Source organism: Corylus avellana, chromosome 2 (assembly GCF_965113065.1).
Source record: "Corylus avellana chromosome 2, dhCorAvel1.hap1.2, whole genome shotgun sequence".
NCBI lineage: Eukaryota > Viridiplantae > Streptophyta > Magnoliopsida > Fagales > Betulaceae > Corylus > Corylus avellana.
In genome coordinates, this window is record NC_142491.1 from 46,162,165 (window position 1) to 46,187,186 (window position 25,022).

At 34.9% G+C, this 25,022-nt stretch overlaps 2 protein-coding genes across 2 annotated transcripts; one reads left to right on the forward strand and one right to left on the reverse strand.

Annotated features, from left to right (window-relative positions):
- Positions 1 to 12,462: 12,462 nt before the first annotated feature.
- LOC132167845 (cyclic nucleotide-gated ion channel 1) lies at positions 12,463 to 17,913 on the reverse strand. The gene is made up of 6 exons (XM_088512828.1): positions 17,566 to 17,913; positions 15,634 to 15,852; positions 14,769 to 15,049; positions 14,297 to 14,408; positions 13,233 to 13,478; positions 12,463 to 13,093 (listed from the first exon to the last, which is right to left on the reverse strand). Exons 1-6 carry the CDS (start codon positions 17,911 to 17,913, stop codon positions 12,704 to 12,706), a joined length of 1,596 nt encoding a protein of 531 aa, XP_088368954.1. The 3' UTR covers positions 12,463 to 12,703.
- Positions 17,914 to 18,765: 852 nt separating this feature from the next.
- Positions 18,766 to 22,379, forward strand: LOC148587797 (uncharacterized). The gene is made up of 4 exons (XM_088512829.1): positions 18,766 to 18,777; positions 19,107 to 20,003; positions 20,189 to 20,780; positions 21,784 to 22,379. The coding sequence occupies exons 1-4, from the start codon at positions 18,766 to 18,768 to the stop codon at positions 22,377 to 22,379; spliced, it is 2,097 nt and encodes a 698-aa protein (XP_088368955.1).
- The last annotated feature ends 2,643 nt before the right edge of the window (positions 22,380 to 25,022 follow it).

Here is a 25,022-nt window from a genome sequence, read left to right on the forward strand (position 1 = left end):
GAAGTAAAATCGCACGAGCACGCCGTGCAGAAATTTTTTTTTTTGAATATTACCTATCTAAGAAACTTTAATTTATTGCAACGTCAACTCGGCTAGCTGAAAGCTGTAATGGAGCCGTGTAGGAAAAGGAGACGTCATTTAGTGTATTTAGAATGGATAATTATGTCCTTTTAGATGCACTAAATAATTCTCTTCATGTCAAATAAAAGAGGGAGGATTTACTTTCGGTAGTGTAAGGCTTAAGAAAAAAAATTCTAATTTTATTTTTTAACATTATCAAACAATTTTATTTTTTTAAAATATTTTTCTGCTTTATATCATATCAATTATTTTTATTTTTTTTTTAATTTTTTTTTTCTTTCAAACTATGTATAATACACACTCCTTGATTGAGATAAAGGATTTTTTTTTGTTTTTTTCCCTTTTCAAACTATTTACCATAGACACCCCTTGATTGAGATTTCAAACTATTTACCACACGTCACTGTGGCTGAAGTTATACAACTTGCGTAATAGTTGAAGGACAAGATGCCTCATTAATGTCCTCAGCCAAACTGACAGTGCTAGCACTTAGGTTATGTTTGGCAAGAGGCTAGACGAGGAAAAATACCCATGACTCAAAATTCAAAAAATATTTTTACACTTTTTCTTTTAAAATTAATCTTAACGATCTTACTTTTTATTAGTATTCAAATAAAAAAAATTATTATAAAATAAAATTTTTTTACTTTTTTTTATATAAAACATTATTACTTTTTTCTCTCACATCAATTAAATCTGTTACAATACCGGTCTACTTCCTAATTCGATTCATTTGCCAAACATAGCCTTACTATTCATGCCTTAAAACTCTAAATATTTTTATTTTTTTATATAATATTGATCACTTTTACTACTATTTAAATAAAAAAAATTACAAAATAATTTTTTTATTTTTATTTTTTCATATCAAATATTTTTTATTTTTTTTATTTTCACACCAATCAATTTTTACTATACTAATATACTCCTATCACTAAACAATAACATGCCAGTGCCAAACAAATCCATTTATCTCTTATAAAAGGAGTAATTTGATGGCGCTCGTATCAACCCATTTCAGGTACAATATTTATTGTAGAAATACTGCATGATTAGGAACTTTTGACACCAAGGTACGTGTTTCACGTTTCCCATTTGCAATGGGAAGCCCCGTTCCGTTCTGACAAGTAGCCCGGCATCTCTGTTCGTTCAATAATGCCGGCCTGAATGCTACAGTTTTATCAAGTTTCCAATTTCCATTCTTTTGACTTGTCGTAAATTTTATGAAAGAATTACCGTTGATTCGGGTGCCGGCTTGGAGCTTTGCACACTAGGTTCAGACGTTTTGGCCCCGTTTGCCAACAGCGCGGAACGGCACTATAGCTGGAACGGTACTGTTTCAGCTACAATACCATTCGCAGATGTGCAGCAAAAAGTCTACGCAATTTTCAATAATAACTCAAATCATTCACACTTCACACACCCCAACAAGTAACCAATGACAATTAACCTAAAATTATATTTTTTTTTTCTTTAAAAAAAAAAAAGAAAATGAAAAATATTAAAAAACTTTTTAAAAAAAAACACCCCAGCTACAGTGCGTAGACTTTGAGTTGTTGGGGTGTGTGAAGTGTGAATAATTTGAGTTGTTATTGAAAACTGCAGAGACTTTTTGCTGCACATCTAAGAATGGTACTATAGCTGAAACAGTACCGTTTCAACTACAGTGCCGTTTCGTACTGTTGGCAAACAAGGCCTTTGTTCTTGTTCTGGTGGGGGTTTCAGCCAAGAGTCAAGACCATCATGACTCATGAGTATGATTAGTGCTAAGATCTACATTACGGAAAGTAATGGGTAGAATCTTTTGTTTTTTTCTCATGCAAGCTGAGAAAAAAACAATACTCATGGGGCAAGCTTATATATATATAATTATGCTTCTCCTATTTTGAAATAAATAATTTTTTTCTATTCGTACGTATTGCAAAATTCTTGACATTCTCAATTATCAAAGTTTATGGAATGAGAAGCTCTACTATTAGGTCTATCTTGATAACACCCATTTTGCAGCCTCTAATTACCATGTGGCACATCATCAATTTAAGAAAAATGCAAAAAATAAAAGTGAGAACAACGATATCAAATCAAAAAGAGAAAAAAAAAAAAAAAGAAAAAAAAAGACCTAGCTAGCCAGTCCCATGCCGTGGGTCGGTTGAGACCCACGCCAGACCCACAACGTGGGTGTTGTGGGTCTAGCCATGACCAACGACCTAGCCGTGGGTCACCATCTCCAACCACTTTTTTGCCAAATTCAGCCTCAAAATCCGTTTATAATGCTTCAAAACTTGTTTTTAATGTCTCAAAACTCGTTTTTGAATTCTAAACTAAAACCTAAAGGGAAAGGTTAATTCTTTAGGGATGTTGCTACTGCAGCTACGGTGGATGTGGTGGGTGAATGGTGGGAGAGAAAGAGAATAAGCGAAAGTTGGAGAAAAAGAGAAGAAGAGGAAATAAAATTTTCTGTGAAAATGAACCAGAGAAGAAGAGAAAGTGGGAGAGAAAGAAAAAGTTCAATGTTTTTGTTCCTATTTTATCAGGTGTAACTAGCTAATGTGTACATTTTCTATTGGATGCTGCAAAACATCACTTTTACAATGGACCTGATAGAAGGTTTATCTTTACTGAATATGTTTTGATAATTAAGGCTCATTGCATAACAAATTTCATGATAATTTACTAAGTTGTTGACTTATGGAGTTATTTTGTTAAATTTGAAACATCTCAGTGTTTTACAAATGAGCAGATTTGATGTACTGTTGGATTAAACATTAATTTCGTGGGTTGAAGATGCCGAGTGAAGGGCTCTTGTTGTCAAGTTTGTGTTGAGTAGTTAGAAGGTGCTGAAAGTTGTAATATTTCTCTTTGAAAGTTTTGTGATTGTATCAATGATATTTAATGTAAACGCACTACGAATAATACTCTAAATTAATTAATTAAATTAATTTTAGGGGTTACCACCACTACTTTGGAATATGGTCAGTAATGAACCAAACAAGCAGGGGCAAAACTGCCCGCCAAAATTTTTAACAACCTCAAAATAAGTTGTTGTGTAACATATTAGCTAATTGACAAAAACGACGACTCACATGGGGATCGAGTTAAAAAGGTGATTGATATATATATATATATCCATTATCCGGATTCAGATCCCTTGGAATTCTTAGGAGAATTTCAGTTTCTGAAATTTCATATTTAAGCCATTCATTTTTATTTAAGAGTCATTATTCTGCCACGTGTCCCACTATTAATAAAATAATGATGATTATTAATATCACTAAAAATTTATTATTATTTTATTAGTAGTGGGACACGTGGCAGAATAATTACTCTTAGATAAAAATTGATGGTCTAAATTTAAAATTTCAGAAACTAGAATTTTCCTATGAATTTCAAGGGATCCAGATCCCCATTATCCGGTAGTTGTGGAATTTGCCAATTGACGTCATTGTGGCTGAAGTCATAGCTAGAACATGCGTGATCGATGGAGGACAAAATGCGTAATGCCCTCAGCCCTCGACCAAAATGGCAATACTATTTATCTCTATAACAGAAGTAATTAACTCGTGGGGTTCAACCCATTTCAAGTACAATATTATCTTAGAATAATCTCAAAGGATTGGATCAATTGGTGAAGGCTTTGAAATGTAGTGATTAATTTGATGAGATTTAAGGTTCAAATATTTTTGGGTGCAAATAATTCTTTAAAGCTACGTCAAGCGGCAAAGTCTTGTAAAACAATTGTCCAAAACTTTTGTAAAATGACAATTTTATTTTTTCTAAGGAATTGTTCATTTTAGGTTGGCCTGACAATTTTTGACACGATCCGTGAATTTGACATGATCCCAACATAAAATTAAAAGGTTAGGGTTGAGGAGTCTGACCCGTTTAATTAAATAGGTTAGGTTAATATTAACTTATATAGTCTTATATTCATATTTCAATACAATTCAAACTCGACACGCAACATAATAACGAGCAATTTTTGACATGACCTATAAACTCGACACAAGTTCAATACAAAATCAAATGATTAAGGTTAAAAAATTTGATATGTTTAATTAAATGGATCATATTAAAATTGACCTTGATAATTTATACACTTGTCTCGACACGATTCGAATCTAACAAGCAAACACAAATTGCAACCCTTACCTTAGATCTGTAGCAACATTCGACCTTTGTATTATTATTATTATTATTATTTTGTTTTTACAAAAGTAGCCTTTTACTTTTGACAAGTATAAATGCAGTTTAAATTTTCAAGCACTTTTAATACTACTCACGACGCTGTAAAGGCACAAGCTCGGCTTGTTCGCAATGTACAAAAGCTCAAGCGCAGCTCAAGCTCGTGACAAGCTTAGGAATCCCGACTTAGTTTGGCTCGGTTTGCTAAGGAAAAAACCCTGTAATGGCACTCGGCTCGACTCAATAATGAGATTATGAGAGAGAAAATGACTTTTTGTCATTTTATTTCCCCGCACAAAGACTAATTCCATCTCTCCAAGTGGCCTTCTAGATTTCCTTACGATAAGATAGCATATAAGGTTAGTAGTGAGATATAGTTTACTTTGTTACTGTTTTTGAATCTATACTGTATTTTTTATTTGGGCTTTATTGTTGGGGTGTCTACCCCTTTGTTGTTGTTCGATCTCATGTAACCCGTTTTCCCTTATTTGTTTAGAAAAAAAAAGTATAGTTTCATGTCCATGATTGATTCATTTAATAACCGAGTCGTGTACAAGCCGAGCTTTATCGAGCTAAGCTCGAGTGAGTTTACGGGTAGCTTTGTTTGTTTACAACCCTACTCACGTCACGTCATGTGTCATGCTTTTTTCCTAAACAAATCAAATCTCATGTTTTTTTTTTTTTTTTTTTATAAATTACTTTCGTATTTAAAAAAAAATAAAAAAAAATAAGGAAAAGTCTACATACCTCTTCAAACAACCACTTAATTGATAATGTTCCTCCAAACTACAAAAAAATGTCAATGTCCCTACTAATGACGAAAATACCCTTGATAAAATTAAAAATAAATTTTTTGTAAAAATAAAAAATGAAAATGAAAAAAAATTGTTTTTTTAAAGATTTTTTTTTTTTTTCAAATTTATATGGGTATTTGTCTAATTGACAAAAATTAATAGTTATTTTTGTTATTTTTGCTCTTCTTAAATAGATATTGACAATTTTTTGATAACTTGAGATGAATATTGTCCAAATTAAAAGTTTGAGAGGATATTATTTGTTGTGTAAGAGAGTGATAATTTGAGATAAACGTGAACTCTCTTTTTTTTAAAAAAAAAAAAAAAAAAAAAAAATTAGTTCTTTTATTTTGTATAGCTGGAGGTTTGGAGCATTTAAGTGGTTCCATTCACAAGTCAAGTCCATGGGACATTTTTTTGTTCGTCTTAATAATGGAACCACAAGTCAAGTCCATGAGACATTTTTTTGTTCGTCTTAATAATGGAACCACAAGTCAAGTCCGGACATGACAATTTTATAGAAAATTGGACCACATGAGGTATTATTATTTTTTCTCTAGAAAGTGCTTGCTGGGGTCATTTACCCCTCTCGACCCCCTCCATCCGCCCTTGTGTGTCACGTAGTAGTCTTAGTAAATACCGGATGTACGAATAATTAGCAATGTTGAACCATCAACAGACAACAGGTGAAGGTGGGCTATATCTTGATCCGTCTTGGATACAGAAATCTGCGGAAAAGGTCGAAAGCCAACTAACCCCAATTGAAATTCATGCTCGCATGCCCCCACAACTTTATTATTTATTTATGACAGGAAATTTTCACAAAGAAAGGTCCTTCGAATTTATCCCTCCAAAATAAATCTGTGACCCATATATTGCTTAAATCAATGACTTTTTACAAAAATAGGTGTGACTTGAAAGAGAGTTTACACTCAGCAAATCTTAAACTTGAGATCTAAAAGGTGATAATTCATACGGCCACAAACCTTGACAACTAAGCCAACCCTTCCTTTTCTTTTTCTTTTTCATTTCCACTCCCTTCACTTTCTTTTAACAATTCAATTTGATGCCGAACAGTTTCAACTTTTTTTCTAGGTAAAATATATAGGCGAAACGTATTAAGAACACATAAAAGATGGAAAATAAATGATCAATGACAATGGAAAAAAAGAAAAAGAAAAAAAAAGACTCAAAAGAGAGCTTCCAGTGTCTTTAATTCTTGATTTCAATACTAACAAAAAGATGTAACAATAATACCAAAAAAAGAGCTTCTAATATTCGTTATTAGAAGAAAGAGGTCAACATGATAAATCCCGAGTTTGCATACATGTATTTAGATATAAATATTGTTCTGAAGCCAAAACAGACTCGTAAGAAAATTGTTCTGGACATTATAGAGTGCCAAATCAAGCTATATTTGAAAAAAAAAAAAAAAAAGGTTAAACAGTGTTTCTTTCTTTTGCTTATTATTATTATTGTTCTGTTTTCCTTTGGGCCATAACTTATCCATCAAAATAAGAGCTTTCTAAATCTCGGCCTCGTAGGCTTTATGGGATAACCTATTATAGGAGATGTTTCGAGAGCATCTCACCGACAAAGACATGGTGACTCCTGTTAAGTGGACCGAAACTAATACTGTGGTTAGGATTTTGTGGCTCCAATCCAATGCAACTTTAGAGTAAATCGACCGGTTGGGTCTAGGACCATAGTCGGCCATTTTATGGAGGCAATGGCCAATGGGTTTCAGCACAGTTAATGGCGGAATATGGGCAGGAAAAAAAAAAAAAATCTATTATTAATTTCTTCTTTGTGAATGCTCGGTGATTGTAGATTTTGTTGTATATGCCGTTGAATACCAATTTTAAACACATTGCGAAATCTATCATTTTTTTGTGCAAATTAAATAGTCAAATTAGCATAAAAAATAAATTCACCTAAAAATAATCAAGCAACTTACAAGCAAGTCACCAAAATTTTTTACGTAGAAATTTTCTCTAATGCGAAAAGAAAAATCAAAGTTTATATTTTTTCACCTCGATAACTTTTTATATTTTGAAAAGTTTGCAGTCTAAATATAAAAGTTTATATTTTCAAGTAAATTTTTTTTTTTTTTTTAAAAAAAAAACCCATATAAAAATTTGGTTACTTACCTGAAAATTTTCAAGAAAGAGAGAAGATTATTTGCACTAAAGCAGACTTGTTATTAGAGATTGTGTAAATCTACGAAATTGAGAGCAAAAAATACTATTTGATTAGAGACGGTACGTAGATGGCTAATTGAAAAATCATTTTCAGCTAAAAGAAAAAATATAAATATAATGGTATATGGGTAATTGATGGTTTAGGGCTAAAAATCACTAAACCCATATATATATATATAATTGATGGGTAATTGATTGGATATGGATGCAATCGAATTCTTCAAAGTCCACACTTTTCCTATCGCAATGACTGTTTGTAAAACTTTTGAATTTGATTCCTAGTGCGGTCAACAATTGTCCAAAACTTTTGTAAAATGACAATTTTTTTTTTTTTTTTCTAAGGACACCATATCCAAATTTAAACTCAAAGGACGTGCAAGCTGAGAAAAAAAAAATACTCAATGGGCAAGCTTTTATATATATATATGCTTCTCGTATTTTGAAATAAATAATTTTTTTCTATTGGTAGGTATTGCAAAATTCTTGACATTCTCGATTATCAAAGTTTACGGAATGTGTTTTGATAATTAAGGCTCATTGCATAACAAGTTTCATGATAATTTTCTAGGTTGTTGACTTATGCAATTATTTTGTTACATGTGAAACATCACAGCGTTTTACAAATTAGCAGATTTGATATACAGTTGGATTAAACATTAATTTCGTGGGTTGAAGATGCCGAGTAAAGGGCTCTTGATGTCAAGTTTGTGTTGAGTAGTTTTTTTTTTCTTTTTTTTTTTTTTTTGAAAAGTAGAGATATTCTCATTGAAAAAAATCATACCACTAGACCTAATTGCTCCATTGCAATAGTCTCAACAATACAATCCGGTATCTCCTCAAACCACGTATGATCCCTTTCATTCAAAATAGCAATTTTGGCAAGTCTATGAGCTGCCACATTACCATTCCTCTTCACAAAAGTCATACGCCAATTTTCTCTTTGAAAGTTAGAAGGTGTTGAAAGTTGTAATATTTCTCTTTGAAAGTTTTGTGATTGTATCAATGATATTTAATATGAACGCAGTACAAATAATACTCCAAATTAATTAATTAAATTAATTTTAGAAGGGTTACAATAGATCGGGATCCTCAGCAATAGCTGAAAAATTGCCTATCAAAAATGGCTAAAATCCTGGCGATTGAATCTCAACCAAGGGTATATATGCTTCCACGTGTCTCACTAATTAAAAAAATAATAAAATATTATTTAATTTTTTTTAAAAAAATATAAAATAAAATAATAATAAATATACGGGGTGGCCGGCCACCCCATCTAAGACATGGGGGGTGGCTTCGGGCCAGTTGGAAGTGGCTGAAGCCACCCCATGGCCCTAGCGGGTGATTCGGCCACCCTTAGAGTCAAACCCTTGTTTTTTTTTTTTTTTTTGGTGGGTTTGGCGACCACCCTGTGGACCCCTAACTGGTGGCTTCGGCCACCCCCAAGGACTTGTTGGGGGTGGCTGAAGCTACCCCTATGGCAAAAATAGGGTGGATGGCCACCTCATTTTTTTTATTATTTTTTATTTTGTTTTATATTTTCTTTTTAAATTTTAAATAAGATTTTATTTAGTGAGACACGTGACAGTGTATATACCCTTGGATGAGATTCAATAGCTAGGATTTCAGCCATTTTTTATGGGCAATTCTCCAGCAATAACTGGGTGATCTTGTCCCCAAGAGGTAGCTCAATCGGCTGGGACCACGCCTAATGAAGCGGAGGTCACTAGTTCGAATCCCCCTCCCCCCTCTTGTGCGGACATGTCAAAAAAAAAAAAAAAAAAAACTGGGTGATCTTGATGGATTAGGATCCCTTCCAATTGAGGGGAGAAAATTAGAGATTCTCCAATTGTGAATCGTGGCTGTCCATTTTTATCCAACAGCTCACATCATGCCACATGTCTCACTTAAATTAAATAATAAAATAATAATTAATTTTTAAAAAGAAAAAAATATAATATATTTTTTTTATTTGGCCTTGGGGTGGTTCGGCCACCCTCAAGGGCCAATTGGGGGTGGCCGAAGCCACCCCCATGGGTCATGGGGGCGGCCGGGGTGGCTTTGGCCACCCCCAAGGGCCAAATAAAAAAAAATGAATTTTTTTTTTGGCTTTTGGGGGTGGTTGGAGCACCCCCAAGGGCCATGGGGTGGCCGAAGCCACCCCTAGACGGCCACCGCAGTTCTTTTTTATTTGATTTTAATTTTTTATTATTTTTCTTTTTCTTTTCTTTTTAAAAAATAATTAATATTTTATTATTTAATTTAAGTGGGACACATAGGGTAATGTGAGCTGTCAGATAAAAATGGACAACTAAAATTTATAATTAGAAAATCTTCAATTTTCCCCCAATTAGAGGGGATCCAGATCCGATTACAACTACAAATTTGGAATATACAAGGTCAGTAAAGAGCCAGCCAAAAATTTTAACAACCTCAAAATAAGTTGCTATGCAATAAATTTGCTAATTGACAAAAACGACGACTCACATGGGGATCGAGTTAAAAAGGTGATTGAGATATATATTCGTATGCAGTTGGGCAATTTGCTAATTGACGTCATTGTGGCTGAAGTCATAGCTAGAACATGCGTGATCGATGGAGGACAAAATGCGTAGTGCCCTCGACCAAAATGGCAATACTACTTATCTCTAGAGTCTAGAACAGAAATAATCAACTCGTGGGATTCAACCCATTTCAAGTACAATATTATCTTAGAATAATCTCAAAAGATTGGATCAATTGGTGAAGGCTTTGAAATTTAGTGATTAATTTTATTAGGTTTAAGGTTCAAATGTTTTTGAGTGCAAATAATTCTTTAAAGCTACATTAGGTAGGGGGTCAAAAAATACCAAAAAATTGGAGAATTGGTTCAAGTTCCAATTGCAAAAAAAAAACCAAAAATCGAGAACTTTAATTCTGATTCTGATTTTTGGCACTCGGTATATATATTTATTTGACACTCCTACCTAAACAGCTCAATCTGCAACATGCAAAATAAGTTCAGGACAGGGGGTAGATTCGTCAAATGGAATACCATTATTATAGGAGTAAAATCAATCTCCCTAATCTCAACGCTACTGCTTAGAAGAAGACCCACCCGCCATCATTATTATAGGAATAAAAACCCACCCACCATCTACGAAAACATAAAGGGTGTGTTTTGTACAGAACTTGGAAAAGAGAATAGATTGAAATTGTAATAGATTTGATTGATGTAAGAATGTTTTGTATGAAAAGGTGAAGAAAATTTATTTTGTAGTATTTTTTTTTATTTGAATAGTAATAAAAAGAGATTGATGTGATGTAAAAAATAAGAGTGTTAGAGTTAATTATGAAATGAATTTTTTAAGTTTTTGGGTCCGGTCCTTTGGCAAACAGAGCCTTTAGAGCTTTTGATACAGCAAAAAACAGAAAAACCTAAAGCAAATCCTAGACGAAGAAGAAGAAGTCGTGGCAAACCTATGTAGATGAGCATCTCATGTGCGAAATTGAAGGCAATCACTTGTCGGTCACGGCCATCATTGGCCAAGACGGCAGGGTTTGGGCTCAGAGCTCTACTTTCCCTCAAGTTTATTTTTGCTCTTTCTTTTTGGTTCCTCTTAGTTTTATAAGTATTTTCTTAAGATGTTTCTTGAAAAAAAAGTGGATTATTTGATGAGCATGAGGCTTAATTTCGTCGATTTGATCATTTCTTGCTTTGTTTCAGTGTAATCAGGATCTTTGATATGATTTTATGGTCTTTGGAAATGGGGTTCTTTTGTTATTTGTGGGTTTTTTATCAATCTGTTATTGTTTGTACCTGGGTAACCGGGAATCGGTTACCCGGTTCCGATTTCCCAAAACCAATAACAGGGGTATTCCGGTTCTGGTTCTCGGTTTTGGCCAATAATCGAGAATCAAGACCAGGTTGACACCTCTAGCATCAGGCGGCGAAGTCTTGACTTACGTTATCCGTGTAGTAGGGTCGTTTTGCATGAGTCTACAGTTCAACTTTAGGGTTGAGTACACAAAATGACGCTAATTTGGAAGGGTTCTTCGGCATTAAAATATTTATATATTATTGTAGGATACCGCATGATTAGGAACTTTTAAAAAGAATGTACCACTTGTGATCAATATTAAAAGATATTCGTATTCTCATACTCATCTCTTAAGCACACGTTAGTCAAAAAGACTAGAAGAGACATTACGGGCATGTTTGGCAAAAAAATTTAATGGTCCGATATTAATCTTCAAAAAATTCAACTTTCAATATTTTTATTTTTTATATTACATCAATCATTTTGTAATACTATTTAAATAAAAAAATCATTACAAAATAAAAATCTTTCACTTTTCTATATATATTAAATATTTTTATTTTCTCTCGTATCAATTAATTTTTTTTACCAGCCAAGTGTAAGTAAAGAGTTAAAAATTGCGTGTAAATGATGTAAAAGCATATGTAATCTTTTTTTGTCTTTATGTAGTCTAGGCGCGCACTTTTCTATAAATGAGTGCAACCTAACTTGCAAAGTTGCAATAATATCTCATTTTCTTACGAGTTCATCTTCGCCTTTCCCTCCTTGCTCTAACTTGGAAAACAATCCGTGAATTAACAAAATTACCACAGACATCACGTGATTCACGTTGCAATTAAAAACTTTTCGGTAGTAGTTTTTAGTTGGCAAATGAAAACTTGGCCCTAACTATCCCCTATTACATGCAATCATATTAATTACAGATTGCGAAGGTGAAGCGTACATTGCACGCCCACGGTCCATTCTGACAAGTGAGAGGCCCGGCATCTCATTTCGTACAATAATGTCAGAGCTGTTTTCAATTTCCATTCTTCTGACTTGTCTTCGTAAATTTTAAGAAAGAACTATCGTTGATTGGGATACCATGTTGTAGCTTATTCGCCCGCTACCGTTGATTTGTTATATATTCTCACTTTTTCAGCACTTCATTAATTACTCATTATTCCGTACGTTTATGCTGCGCAATTGGGTCTCCATTTCAGGCCTATCCCTTTCCTTTTTACTTTTCTTTTCTTTTTCAATTTTAATATCCAATAATTATAATATGAGGGACAATGCCTAAACCTCAAACTCTAAACCTTATACAATTAAAAATTAAGAAAGAGAATTTAATATGAAGAACTAATAAAGAAATCAAAAATAAAACTAGCTTGATTAATTTATTGTGAAAAGAAAAACATGGGGAAAAGGAGGTACAAGTTAAGCTGACTAGAAAAACAAAAACATGATCAAGATGTTGAAAGTGGCGACCGTTAACATTAACAGTGAAAAACTAAAGATGTGTGTGGCACAGTTGGTCATGAATTTTCCAAAAGACAGCTAGTACTGTTATGCTTAGCCATTTTGGAGAAATTTATATTCTTGTTTTCCTTAATTAAGGTGCCGGATAACTACATGTGCAAAGGCTTTTGCAGCAGATCGAAGCTGCTCAGGTATGCATGGGAACAAGATGCTTCAAGTCATTGGCCGTTAGAGCAAAGGCTTCAACTTTTGAGTGGGTTTTGACAGTTTTGGTGGAGGTTGGGAGCGATTTTTTGTGTGAGGGGTAGTGGTTCAACCTCCACTCTAAAAGTTCTTCTCCGTAGAGCTCAAATTTTTCAATAGACTGATGATCAACGCCATCTGAGATGGTTCCTTCAACATTCTCATCATTACTAGTTTTGAAGCACCATACACTACCTTGCATGATGAAAAGCATCACAGTCAGTGGTTCTCCCTCCCGGAGAATGTAGCTGTCCTCACAGTAGTACTTTGGCTTGAGAGATTCGCAGATTCGTTCCAGTAGATTTTGATCACCTTGATTTTCAAGTATTGGAACCTAGCTTGTAAACAATCGAGAAGAAGAATAATGAGAACAAGTCCGATATATAGAAATGATTATAAGAGAGTGTATGCATATATCAAACTGTCAAGCACTAAAATAACTTTTTTTAGCAAAAAAAAAAAAAAAGACTCACTTTTTTTAGCAAGGGTAAACAAAGATGGTGCTTGATTTCTGTTATAAGATCTTTGGAAAGATGAGAGATGAGTTTGTCCATATCCAAATCTTTGTTTTCTTTCAGTCTCTGTCGTATGCAGTTGATGATCGGCTCTTTCATATTGTCAGGGAGATGATTTCTAGCCATCCAGGACTCTATTTTTTCAATCTTTTCTAACTTTTTAGCCTTATTTGCTGCCTTCTCGGTTGCCATCTGCATGAATGTCTGTTACACAAGTTTGGTTGATCAAATCACTAAAAAATGTGAATTTAATCATTTATATTAATAATACATACAATTGACCTTCTCATAACTAATATTGTAGTCTATAAAAAACTTTCAACTATCAAAATTACTAATTCGTAAATTCTTGTTGTCGAATTTTATAAATTTTTGAATCTACAACACTTCTACCCAAAAAATTAGTCTGTAGAAAATTTTAAACTCTTATATATTAACCTATCAAAAGTAGAAATAATTCAAATTACATAGTCTAAAAAAAAAAAAAAAAAAAATCATTTTTCCAATAGAGATTGCCAAACATTTTTTGCTATTTCCTGCTTTTTCCTCCCTTGTAACTGCTGCTTGCACAAGTAACCAATTAACGAAGTTATAGTTGTGGCAGTGTCTTCCTTAAAACAATAATTGATCTTTATACAATCTATGTAACAAAAAAGCTTTGATCAACCAAGTAGCGAGGGATAGAGAGGAAACTAAAAAGAAAAAAAATTAGTGATAATGTTGGTTTTAAAGTTGGTGACCGTAGAAACAAATCTAGGAGGCACACAATGGTCGCCACAGTTCTTGCGGGCCTGAGGCCGGCCATAGTGCCATACGGTGGCGGCTAGATATAGATTTGACTACCACGCAGTGGCCATCAAACAATTTTTTTTAGGTTGGCCTTTTAGAATATTCTTTGTCCTAGTACATACAGCAAGACCATGTTGTGTCCTTCTATGCATACAGAAACCATCTGATCTATCATACATGCACCTAATTATATGAATCTTAAAAAACACAAAATAAAGATGTCAAGCACCAACCTGCGCATTACCGATGAAGTATAAAAACAATAGCAAACCATAGATCGAAATAAAAACTGCGAAGCAGTTTTCCCAAAAATAGGTACTTGTTTGAAGGTTTGAACCAAGAGAACTGCAAAAATTGGAGACTATATTAATGTATGAGATAATGACCTAAATCAATGTGTAACATGACAAGCTCATTGATAACAAACACGATAAGAAGGGATACAAATTAGCTACAAACCAGTCTAATAAAGTGACATGTGATCTTAAAGCATGTGACAAGCATATGCTTTCTTATTAATGGTTTTAAAAAAATGTAAAAAGCACATGCTATTAAAAAAGCATGTGCTTCTCGCATGCTAAGAACACTTGGCAATTTATTGGACTAGTTGTATGAATTAGGCTATTAGCTATGAACTGGTTTTGTAACTAATTTATGTCGGATAAAAACTATTATGGAGTAACAAAGAGTCCAACATGTGCAAACCTCAAATTTCGGAGGCCCCACCAGAAACAATACATGATCTTTTGTGGAATATTTGTGGACGACACAGTATCAGATTTAATGGCTTCAAGGAATATTCCAAAATCAACTAGAGTTGTATTTGATATTTGTACATTGCAAACATCATCTGAAAATGTGTAATTTCCTACATTGCCACCACATTTAAAAGATCTTCCAGTACATCCAGTCTGATTTTTACAGGCTAAGTGCCAGCAAGCCGTCTCTCGTTGGATAGAGAAAAAGTACCAAAGGCCACCAACTACCTAAAAGACCAACAAGACTCTTTAAGGATGAGTAAATTCTGCAGATATGCTAGAAAAAATAGAAGGAGAAAATACTACTTCCACTTAAAGGGAAAATGAAAAAAAAAAAAAAAAAAAAAAAATAGTAATACTCTGAGAAGGAGCTGGGCTCATAGGGTACGGTGTTGTAGTATTTAAAATGGGAATTTTGTTGCGGTATTGGTTAACCTATGGAAATTATTAAAGATGGATACTTGTGAAGGTGTATATATATATATATATATATGTGTGTGTGTGTGTGTGTGTGTGTGTGGGTGGGTGGGTGCCCCGGGGGGGGGGGGGGGGGGGGGAGGGGCGGGGAATCATGCACACCATTATGATTGGAAAAATCGCCTTATAAAAGCTCATTAATTTGTTTAGAGTATCAGTTCATGTGCTCCCTAATATGTAAAATTTGATTTATTTTCTATTTTTTTTATTTTTTATTTTTTTATTTTTATATGTCCGTACAAAGAGAGGAGATTTGAATTAATAACATTCGCTTCATGAGGCAAAACTGAAATAAGCATTAAAAAAAATTAAGATGGGATATTAGTCAAACTTACATGGCTGGCAAGGATATATAGAAAAATATAGAATGCAGCTTTAATAATCCATATTCTTTTAGAGATCCGTTTTCTGGAACTTTTGATATGTTTCTTCCATGATAGGTAGATTCGAAGAACTCTTGGCACATATTGCAACAGAACAAAGAGGTTTAGGAGCTTCCTTGAGTCCAAAAATTTCGATCTTGTCACTTTTGAGAAAATAAGTGGAACTAAAACCTGGACAAATTACAACGAGCATGCGTAAGATCTACTAATTAATACACGGAAAGAAATTGCTGGAAAAAAACAACCACTAACCAAATTGCTGAAAATGGCCCTTATGTTCGGAAAAACCAAAGCCACGCAACCATTAAACCTTCGAACTCAATAATTATCTTTTCTTTGCAACTATAATAGACAATCTAAACTCATGACACTACAAAAAAAAATGGCATTTTCTGACGTGGCTACCGTACATGTTTTGTTGCCACGTCAGAAAATTTCTGACGGATTAATTTTAAAACGTCAAAAATTAATTTTCTGACGTGTGAACAGTGGCACGTCAGAATTTTTTGACGTGTCAGTTTTAACACGTCAGCACCTGGCACGTCAGAATTTCCTGACGTGGTAAAAATACCACGTCAGGAATCCCCGCTCGCATACGTCCCATCTCTCAGCTTTGAATATTTGAATATTTGAATATTCATTATTTTTTTATATATCTTTTATGTCCCCCAGCTGGAAGACCACTGCCCAAGGTATAGCTCTCAGCTTTTTCTTTTTCTCTCGTTTTCTTTCTTTCTTCCACCATAGCTGAAGCTTGATCAAGCTTCTTTTTTTTTTTTTTCCTCTTCTCCACCCACCGGCCGTATATATATATACTCTCTCTCAAGCTTAGTAGTTTCTCTCTCACGAAGTCTCCGATCCTTCGCAGCTAAACCCGCCGACCGTCTCTCCGCCATCGATCTCCGACCGTCGTCCTCTCTCCCTCCGTTTCTAGCTCCTACAAGAGCTCCTCACAGGTATATATACAAGAGCTCCTCCGTTTTTTGAATGTACACTTTAGTGTTCTTCTGCAGTTCTTTGGTAGTACATTTTTTAAGCTCACATAGCAAAACGGTAGGCATGGAAGTGCTGGCTACGGTTGTTGGTGAAGTAGTGGTAGCAATTGGACAGGTTCTCTGTGGCTCTATCTATTAATCTAAGATCAACAACACTGTCAAATTCCAGCCAAACCTTGACATTTTGAAAAAGGAGATGAAATTAAGGCCTCTTGGCAGAAAAGCTTTCTCGACGACCCATGTTGTCGCTGCCAATCATTCAATGACCAAAGCAATGGAGCAAATTTCTTGACCAAAAATTCAAGATCAAACAACATCAAACAAATTGAAAGGTGCAAACAAAAAAGCAATTAATCGTAAATTCAACAAACAAATAAAAAAATAAAAATAAAAAGACTAAATTTTCTGACGTGTCAAATTTAAAACGTCAGAAAATATTTTCTGAAGTGTTAATTATAATACGTTAGAAATTTCTGACAGGTTAACACTTGACACGTAAGAAATTTTTCATTTCTGACACTTATAATGTTCACGCGTGAAACACGTCAAAAAGGCCCCGTCAGGGACGTTTTCTGACGTGTCAAACTACCTAACACGTCAGAAAAAGTTCGTCAGAAAAAATGCAATTTTTTGTAGTGAAATCAACGTGTTGAATGTGTGGGTCATCTTATAATTTACGCTCTAAAAGTGACCCACGCTTTATAGAGGAGCCAAATGAAGTGAACTTCAAGAGCCCAAAGCCCTTTTGGACTGGGAGTGAATCCACATATCTTATGCTCAACAATCACTATATATGATAGAATCCTCTTTGCATCGTTAAAGCTCTTGAAAAAGAAAAAGAAATTCACAAAAAACAGTTTAGAAGCAGAAATGTAATTCCCTTAGTTACCTGTGGAATTGGAAGAATGGCGAGGATGTCAATTGCGAAGTACGTCCTCAAATACCTCTTTACTATTTGCCGAGGTCGCCGATCAGGTAGCCCTAACCCAGTTCCTCCATCTTTACGATTAAAGTATCCCAAAATGATATTCCCAACATAAATTACATCGAAGACCAATCGCAAACAAAGAGTTGTGATCATTAATCTTCTATCTAATGTAAGACACTTGTCATCTCGGTTGATCACAGGAAGGTACAAGAACAAAGGATCCACACATAATACTGCAATCCCGCACAACACTAGTAGAAACTTCCAAAGCCACTTAAACTTTGGGTCATCCTGGCTGCCAGATTGCATCTCAAAATCTAAATTCCTGCTCGAGCATAATATTAGATATAACAAGCAAATAATATATCGAGTTAATATTTTTTTATATATATAATTTTCTTTTTTCAACAGACAGCCCCGCGTCTAGCTAGAGAATTTAATCACTGTGCCTACTAGCTGGTCACTACTTTTTTATAGTCCCACGGAGGCTTATGCCACTATTTTTTTTTTTTTTTTTTTTAAAAAAAAAAACAAACGAAAATCTTTAAATATCATTGATGAAATATCAACAGCATAAAGGTTTTACAACTCTTACAACACAGAGCATAAGTTAGAAATCAACAGCTCACATTCTTTGGAGTTGTAGCAAAAAATTTTGTGGAAGTTTAATTATAATTTGATCCACTCAACCATCATCATAGGTTAGAAATCAACTATTCTTTGAATTTAATGAATTACTCTGTAACATTTTTTTTTCTCTTATAAAAAAAATAATATTTTTGCTATTCTTTTCTGTTTTCGCAAAAATATACTTTGTAAGATGCCATAATGGTGCATTCAGGTTCAGCCATACAGAATCAGTGAAAACTGGAAAGTGTTGACAATGATAATTATCATGGGTGCGTTTGTTAAACTATTTTAGTTCGATACTCTATCAAAAATTGTTTTATGTAAAAAAAAGTAAGAAATTTCTTTTTTTAAAAAGGTAAGAACGTTTAATATGAAAAAAAAAAAAAAAAAAAATTGTTTTGTAGTATTTTTTTTATTTAAATAGTAATAAAAAATAATTGATGTGATGTAAAAAGTAAGAAAATATTAGAAAAATGAAAAAGTAAGATGAATAGTATTAAAACAAAAACGTTTACAACGGAGCCCGGCCATATGAATGTGAAGGTAACCATATACATAGTTGCTTCTCTCTCTTGTTTGAAGAGAGAATCTCCAAAAAAAAAAGCTTAGGTTTTTTCCTTTGCCGTCTCCCTCCTGGTGAGACATTTCCCCTCCTTCGTGAGTGGCTCTAAGGGAGGAGTTACAGAGCTTGTCTGCATACTCCTCCCTTCCCTTTTCTTTCCACGCCTTTCTTCCTCTCTTGTTTCTTCCTTTTTTCTCTTTTTCTCGCGAGGAGTTACGGAACTTGTCTGCATACTCCTCCCTTCCCTTTTCTTTCCACGCCTTTCTTCCTCCCTTGTTTCTTCCTTTTTCTCTTTTTCTCTTTTCTTTAGGTTTTCATTGCTTTTGTTGGCTTTCCTCCTTTACCAGTAGCTTTCGGGTGCATGTTTTGCTCCTTTTCCAATTCTTCTTCCTTGTTCTCTGGCCATCTCTGTTGCCATCAGCCATCCTCCGGTGGTCTCCTTTATCAAGGATTTGATGATTCAATGTTTGAGAAGGTCGCTAAAGCGGCAACGAGCAAATCAGCATGGGACACCTTGAATACAATTTTCAAAGGTGTTGATCGAGTGAAGAGAATTCACCTTCAATCATTAAGGCCTGAATTTGAATCTGCCCATATGAATGAAGGAGAAAATATCTCTGATTATTATTCTCGATTACTTGTAATCGTGAATGAAATGAAGAGAAATGACGAAAAACTTGAAGATGTTCGTGTCATGGAAAAGATACTTCGATCCCTCACACCCAAATTTGAGCATGTGGTGACGGAAATTGAGGAATCAAAAGACTTGGAGACTATAAGTGCAGAGGAGCTGCTAGGATCTCTCCGAGTTCATGAACAAGTCATTCTGAAGAATGCAGCCTTCACATCTCTTAAGCAAGCTTTGGAGTCAAAATTAAATTTTGACAAACCAAAGGGAGGTCGTGGACAATGGAATTCGAGACGTGGCGGTGCCAACTACCGTGGTCAAGGTCGAGGTCGAGGACGCGGTAATACAAATGATCGTGGTCCGTCTCAAAAAAGGAGAAATTTCTCTGATCAACGAAAGCAGAATGTCCAATGTTACAACTGTGAAAAATACGGACATTATGCCTCAGAATGTTTGTACAAGAATGATGGTCATGTCAACCTTGCTAAAGCATCAAGCAGTGAGAGTAAGAATTCTACTCTCTTATTGGCACACAATGATTCCAGTGGTCAACATGATGTTTGGTACCTTGACTCTGGTGTAAGCAATAATATGTGTGGAAAAAAATAAACTTTTGTTGAACTCAAAGAAGGAGTTTGCGGAAACGTGAGCCTTGGAGATTCCTCAAAACTTGCAGTTGAAGGAAGATGAAAAGTCCGGATCTTCCAAAAAAAAATGGCAAGGAAGAATTAATCTCTGATGTTTACTATGTCCCAAGTATGAAGAGCAATATCCTAAGTATTGGCCAACTTCTCGAGAAGGGATATACTGTACACATGGAGAATAATCCTCTCTCTCTAAGAGATACAAGTGGAAGGCTCATTGCATGTGTTCAAATGACCAAGAACCATATGTTTCCTTTGAACTTGAATACGAAGATCGAGAAATGCCTCATTGGACTCATTAAAAACGAGTCATGGTGGTGGCATTTATGCTTTGTCCATCTTTACTTTAATGGCCAAAGGCTATTATCCTCTGATAGAAGGGTGCATGGTCTACCACAAATTGATTCAGCAAACCATGTTTGTGAAGGATGTGTACTTGGTAAGCAATCTCGACTCTCTTTTCCAAATGGTATAGCATGGAGGGTGAAAGCACCACTGCAGTTGGTGCACACTGATATTTGTGGGCCGTTGGATCTCATATCATTTGGAGGTAACAAATACTTCATTACCTTCATAGATGATTTCAGCAGAAAATCATGGGTTTATTTTCTCAAGGAGAAATCTTTAGCCTTAGTTGTTTTCAAGAACTTTAAGGCGCTCGCCGAAGAGGAGAGTAATTGCAAGCTTGTAGCTGTCAGATCTAATCGAGGGGGTAAGTACACCTCAAATGCATTTCAAAATTTTTGCAGAGAGAATGGAATTAGACATCAACTCACTGCAGCCTATACCCCATAACAAAATGGGATAGTGGAAAGGAAGAATCGCACTATCCTTGACATGACGAGATCCATGCTAAAAGAGAAAGGATTGTCGAAGCAATTATGGGCGGAAGCTATAGCATGCTCGGTGTATTTGCTAAATAGGTTCCCAACAAAGAGTGTAAAAAACATGACACTCAAGAAGCATGGAATGGATACAAACCTAGTGTTGCAGTGATCGAGGTGAAGGAAGCTTGATGATCGAGGTGAAAAGTGTATCTTTGTTGGCTACAGTGAGGTGTCAAAAGCATACAATCTCTATAACCCACTAACAAATAAAGTAGTGGTTAGTAGAGATGTTATCATCAACAAAGAAAAAACATGGAATTGGAGCAGTAAGTAAAGAGGCGAGCGAAGAAAATGCTGTCTCAGATGAATCTGAAGAGCAAACGCCAGTTGTGACATCGTCTACCCCAACAACATCTCCTCAACCTATTTCACCCTCTTCAATACACAGAAGTCCTACATCTGGGTCTTCATCTTCCAGTGACAATTGTAACAATGGAATTCCAACTCCTATCAAGATGGGAAGTCTTTGGGATGTCTATGAACGTTCAGAAGAAGAAGAAACAAATCTTTTTTTGTTTCTACGCAAATCATGAGCCTTTAACCTTTCAAGAAGCTGTTGAAGAAGATTGTTGGAGATCAGCAATGGAAGAAGAAATCCATGCGATTCAAAAGAATGACACATGGGAGTTATCGACACTCTACCAACGAAGAAAACGATCGGTGTTAAGTGGGTGTACAAGATCAAGCGAACTGCAGATGGAAACGTTGATCGATACAAGGCAAGGCTTGTAGCTAGAGGCTACAAACAGAAGTATGGAATTGACTATGAAGAAGTCTTTGCGCCAGCTGCTTGACTTGACTCAGTGAGACCGTTGATCTCACTTGTAGCTCATCATAGTTGGAAGATATACCAACTAAATGTCAAATCAGCTTTCCTTGATAGAGTCCTTGAGGAAGAAGTGTACGTGGAACAACCAGAAGGTTCTATTGTACAAGGAGAAGAAGATAAGGTGTATTGTTTGAAGAAGGCTTTGTATGACCTAAAGCAAGCACCACGAGCTTGGAATGCTCGTATTAATGATTATCTTCAACAAAATGTATTTATAAAATGTCCATATGAGCACTCTGTCTACATGAAGACTGACAACAAAGGAGAATTTATGATACTTTGTCTATATGTGGATGATATGTTTTTCACTGGTAGTAGTGAAAAGATGTTTGCAGAGTTTAAGAAGTCCATGTTCAAAGAGTTTGAAATGACTGACAATGGATTGATGTCATATTTTCTTGGAATTGAAGTGAAGCAAGAAAATGGTGGAATATTTATCTCTCAAAAGAAATACATGAGAGAGATATTGGGAAAGTTCAAGATGGATAACTGCAATGCCGTTAACACTCCTGTCGCAACAGGACTGAAGCTGTCAAAAGAAGGAGAAGAAAAGCCTTTGATTCAACCCTGTACAAGAGTCTCGTCGGAAGCCTGAGATATTTGACAATGACAAGGCTTAACATACTATATGGCGTTGGACTCGTAAGTCGGTATATGGAGACACCAAGCGAATCTCATTGGCTAACTGCAAAGAGGATTCTAAGGTATATTAAAGCTGCTCTCAATTTTGGCATTTTCTATACTTATGGTGAAAATGCAAAATTAGTTGGTTAATTTGATAGTGACTAGGGAGGACCAAAATGAGAGAAAAAGCACAACTGATCACGTGTTCTATCTTGGTTCAACCGCTTTTTCTTGGACATCAAGAAAGCAGGCAATTTTAGCTTTGTCCTCATGTGAAGCAGAGTATGTAGCAATTTCTTCTCCTGTGAAGCCATATATAGTTAAGAAATCTTTTGGAGTCACTGAATCACCCACAAGAAAAATCTATTGTGATTCATGTAGACAACAAGTCAGCAATCAAGCTCTCAAAGAATCCTGTGCAACATGGAAGGAGCAAGCATATTGATACCAGGTATCATTTTCTGAGGGACCATGTGAAGCAGAAGACAATTGAACTTGAGTATTGTAATACCAAGGATCAAGTGGCTGATATCTTCATGAAGCCACTGCCAGTTGAACCCGTCAACATGTTATGTGAAATGCTTGGCATGAAGGCATTTTGATTTGAGGGGGCGTGTTGGAAATGCAAATAAAAATGCAAAGTCAAAGAAAGCAAGCTGTACACGTTCCCTTCTAATTTTTCTAGCATTTCGGCGCAGCTTTCGTTTACTTTAATTAGTTTAGTAAATTATGCATTGTCTTAGAAGTCAGAAGATATTTAATATGTAGCAACTTTATTGGACTTTTAGTAGTAAGTTAGCCGCAATGTATTTATACTTTAAGATGTAGCAATTTAATGAGTTGCTTTTATTGACTTTTGTATGTTATGTAATATTTGTGTTCATATGGAAGAAATCCTTATATAAGGATATCATGTAGGTTAGATTAAGTAAGAAGAAGCAAGTAGAAGTTTGATATTTATCTTCAATATTAAAGTATTATAATTCATCTTGTCTTTTGTTCTTTCTATTTTCTATTTTATGAATGTCTGTTTATTTGGATATTGGTTTGTAAACTTAATCCAAATAGTTTCGCTCCCTTTCCAATTCTTCTTCCTTGTCCTCTGGCCATCTTTATTGCCATCAACCATCCTCCGATGGTCTTCGCATGGGTCTATGTTGGTGCCTAAATTGTGGTTTTTCGAAGCCCGATCTCATCTCCTCTGTCTATCTTAGCCTCCCATGCGCCCCACCAGCGTCTTCCTTGGTCCATCATCTATCTCCTGCTGTTCTTCGCGACCAAGTCATCCTTCCACATGCCACTGGGTGACCCCACGCACCGATGTGTGGAATCATGCGCCAGCCAGTGCCTCCACTGCACTTGCCTTCGTCTCGCCCTACTCGATTTGTCTCGCCATCCATCGGTCTTTTTTGTTGTTTTTTTTTTAGTATTTGCCTTCGGTTTTTTGTTGTTTTGTGTGGGTTTCAGTTTGAGATTGTGATTTTGGTAAATGCGATTTAAAAAGTTGTGTTTTAAAAATCGTAAAAGCTTTTGGTAAAATATGCTAAAAAGTTATTTTATTTTTTTTAATATCAAATATTTGTTATGCGAAATCGTAATTTTAGTTTAAATTTATGCTTTTTCAAATAAACAACATCTAACCTACTTATAGAAATCGCATTTTTTTTTTCTATTTTAAATTAAGGGCTTTTTAAATCGCAATGCCAAACATTTTACGTTTTTTGTAATATCTTTTAAAAATATTAATTATTCTTACAAAATTACAATCTCAAACGCAGCCTTCGTCCTCGTGCTCTTGGGTTTATTATTTTTCGATGGAGACTGTTTTTGGCTCCATTCAACCTTTTTCCGGTGCATGCCTTGCTACTTCATTTATTGTGAGGGCTCTTTTCAGATCCCTTTGCTTTGTCTCTATTTGGCGCCTTTGTGGCCGTGTTTTTTTTTTGGGTCATTTTTTTACCTATTTCTGACATTCTTCGTTCTTTGCTTGTTGGGCCATTATTTGGATTATTTTCGGTCTTTTGTTAGGTTGCCCACCCTAATTGTGAGTACTCTCCCATTCCCCCTCCCCCTCCCTCCATATTGAAGAAAAAAAAAAAAAACTATATAGATAGTTAATTAGCTCATAGGAAGAAGATTAGAAGAATTGAGAAGCTGCATGCTAAGTTGCTAACCTCTCCCGACTCATATCTGACCTCCAAGATGAAGAATCAACCTCCAAAGATTAATAGACCCCACGAACTTCTTTTAGTGTCACAAAAAGCTGAATTCTGGTAATTCCTAAAAAATGGAGAATTGATTAGACACAGTACCATTTTTCATCTATTCTAAGTGCAACCTCCCCATATTGTACACCATAGGTATTTTTCCAGGGCAGAAGCATAAATAATTTCACTGTAAAACTGGTCAGCATAATTAAAGACATGATAATGAAAAAGAAAGTTTTTTTTTAAAAAAAAAATTTACTTCTAACAATTTCATTTTCAATAGAAATGGTAAGACCGAGAAAACAATTCCAGACATTAGATAGATATTTAATTAATAAAAGGAACCCAAAAAAATAATTTCATTATCAAACATTTAAATATATCCAGCAGGTGGGAAGTTAAGAAAT

Coding starts and splice junctions, on each gene's coding strand:
- LOC132167845 (XM_088512828.1), bottom strand. CDS start 17,913: ATGCAATCTGGCAGCCAGGATGACCCAAAGTTTAAGTGGCTTTGGAAG. Junction 15,853..17,565: donor CCATTCTTCCAATTCCACAG/GTAACTAAGGGA, acceptor TAATTTGTCCAG/GTTTTAGTTCCACTTATTTT. Junction 14,409..14,768: donor TGGGGCCTCCGAAATTTGAG/GTTTGCACATGT, acceptor CAATTTTTGCAG/TTCTCTTGGTTCAAACCTTC.
- LOC148587797 (XM_088512829.1), top strand. Junction 20,004..20,188: donor TTTGGTACCTTGACTCTGGT/GTAAGCAATAAT, acceptor CCAAGTATGAAG/AGCAATATCCTAAGTATTGG. Junction 20,781..21,783: donor TGTCAGATCTAATCGAGGGG/GTAAGTACACCT, acceptor TCTCACTTGTAG/CTCATCATAGTTGGAAGATA.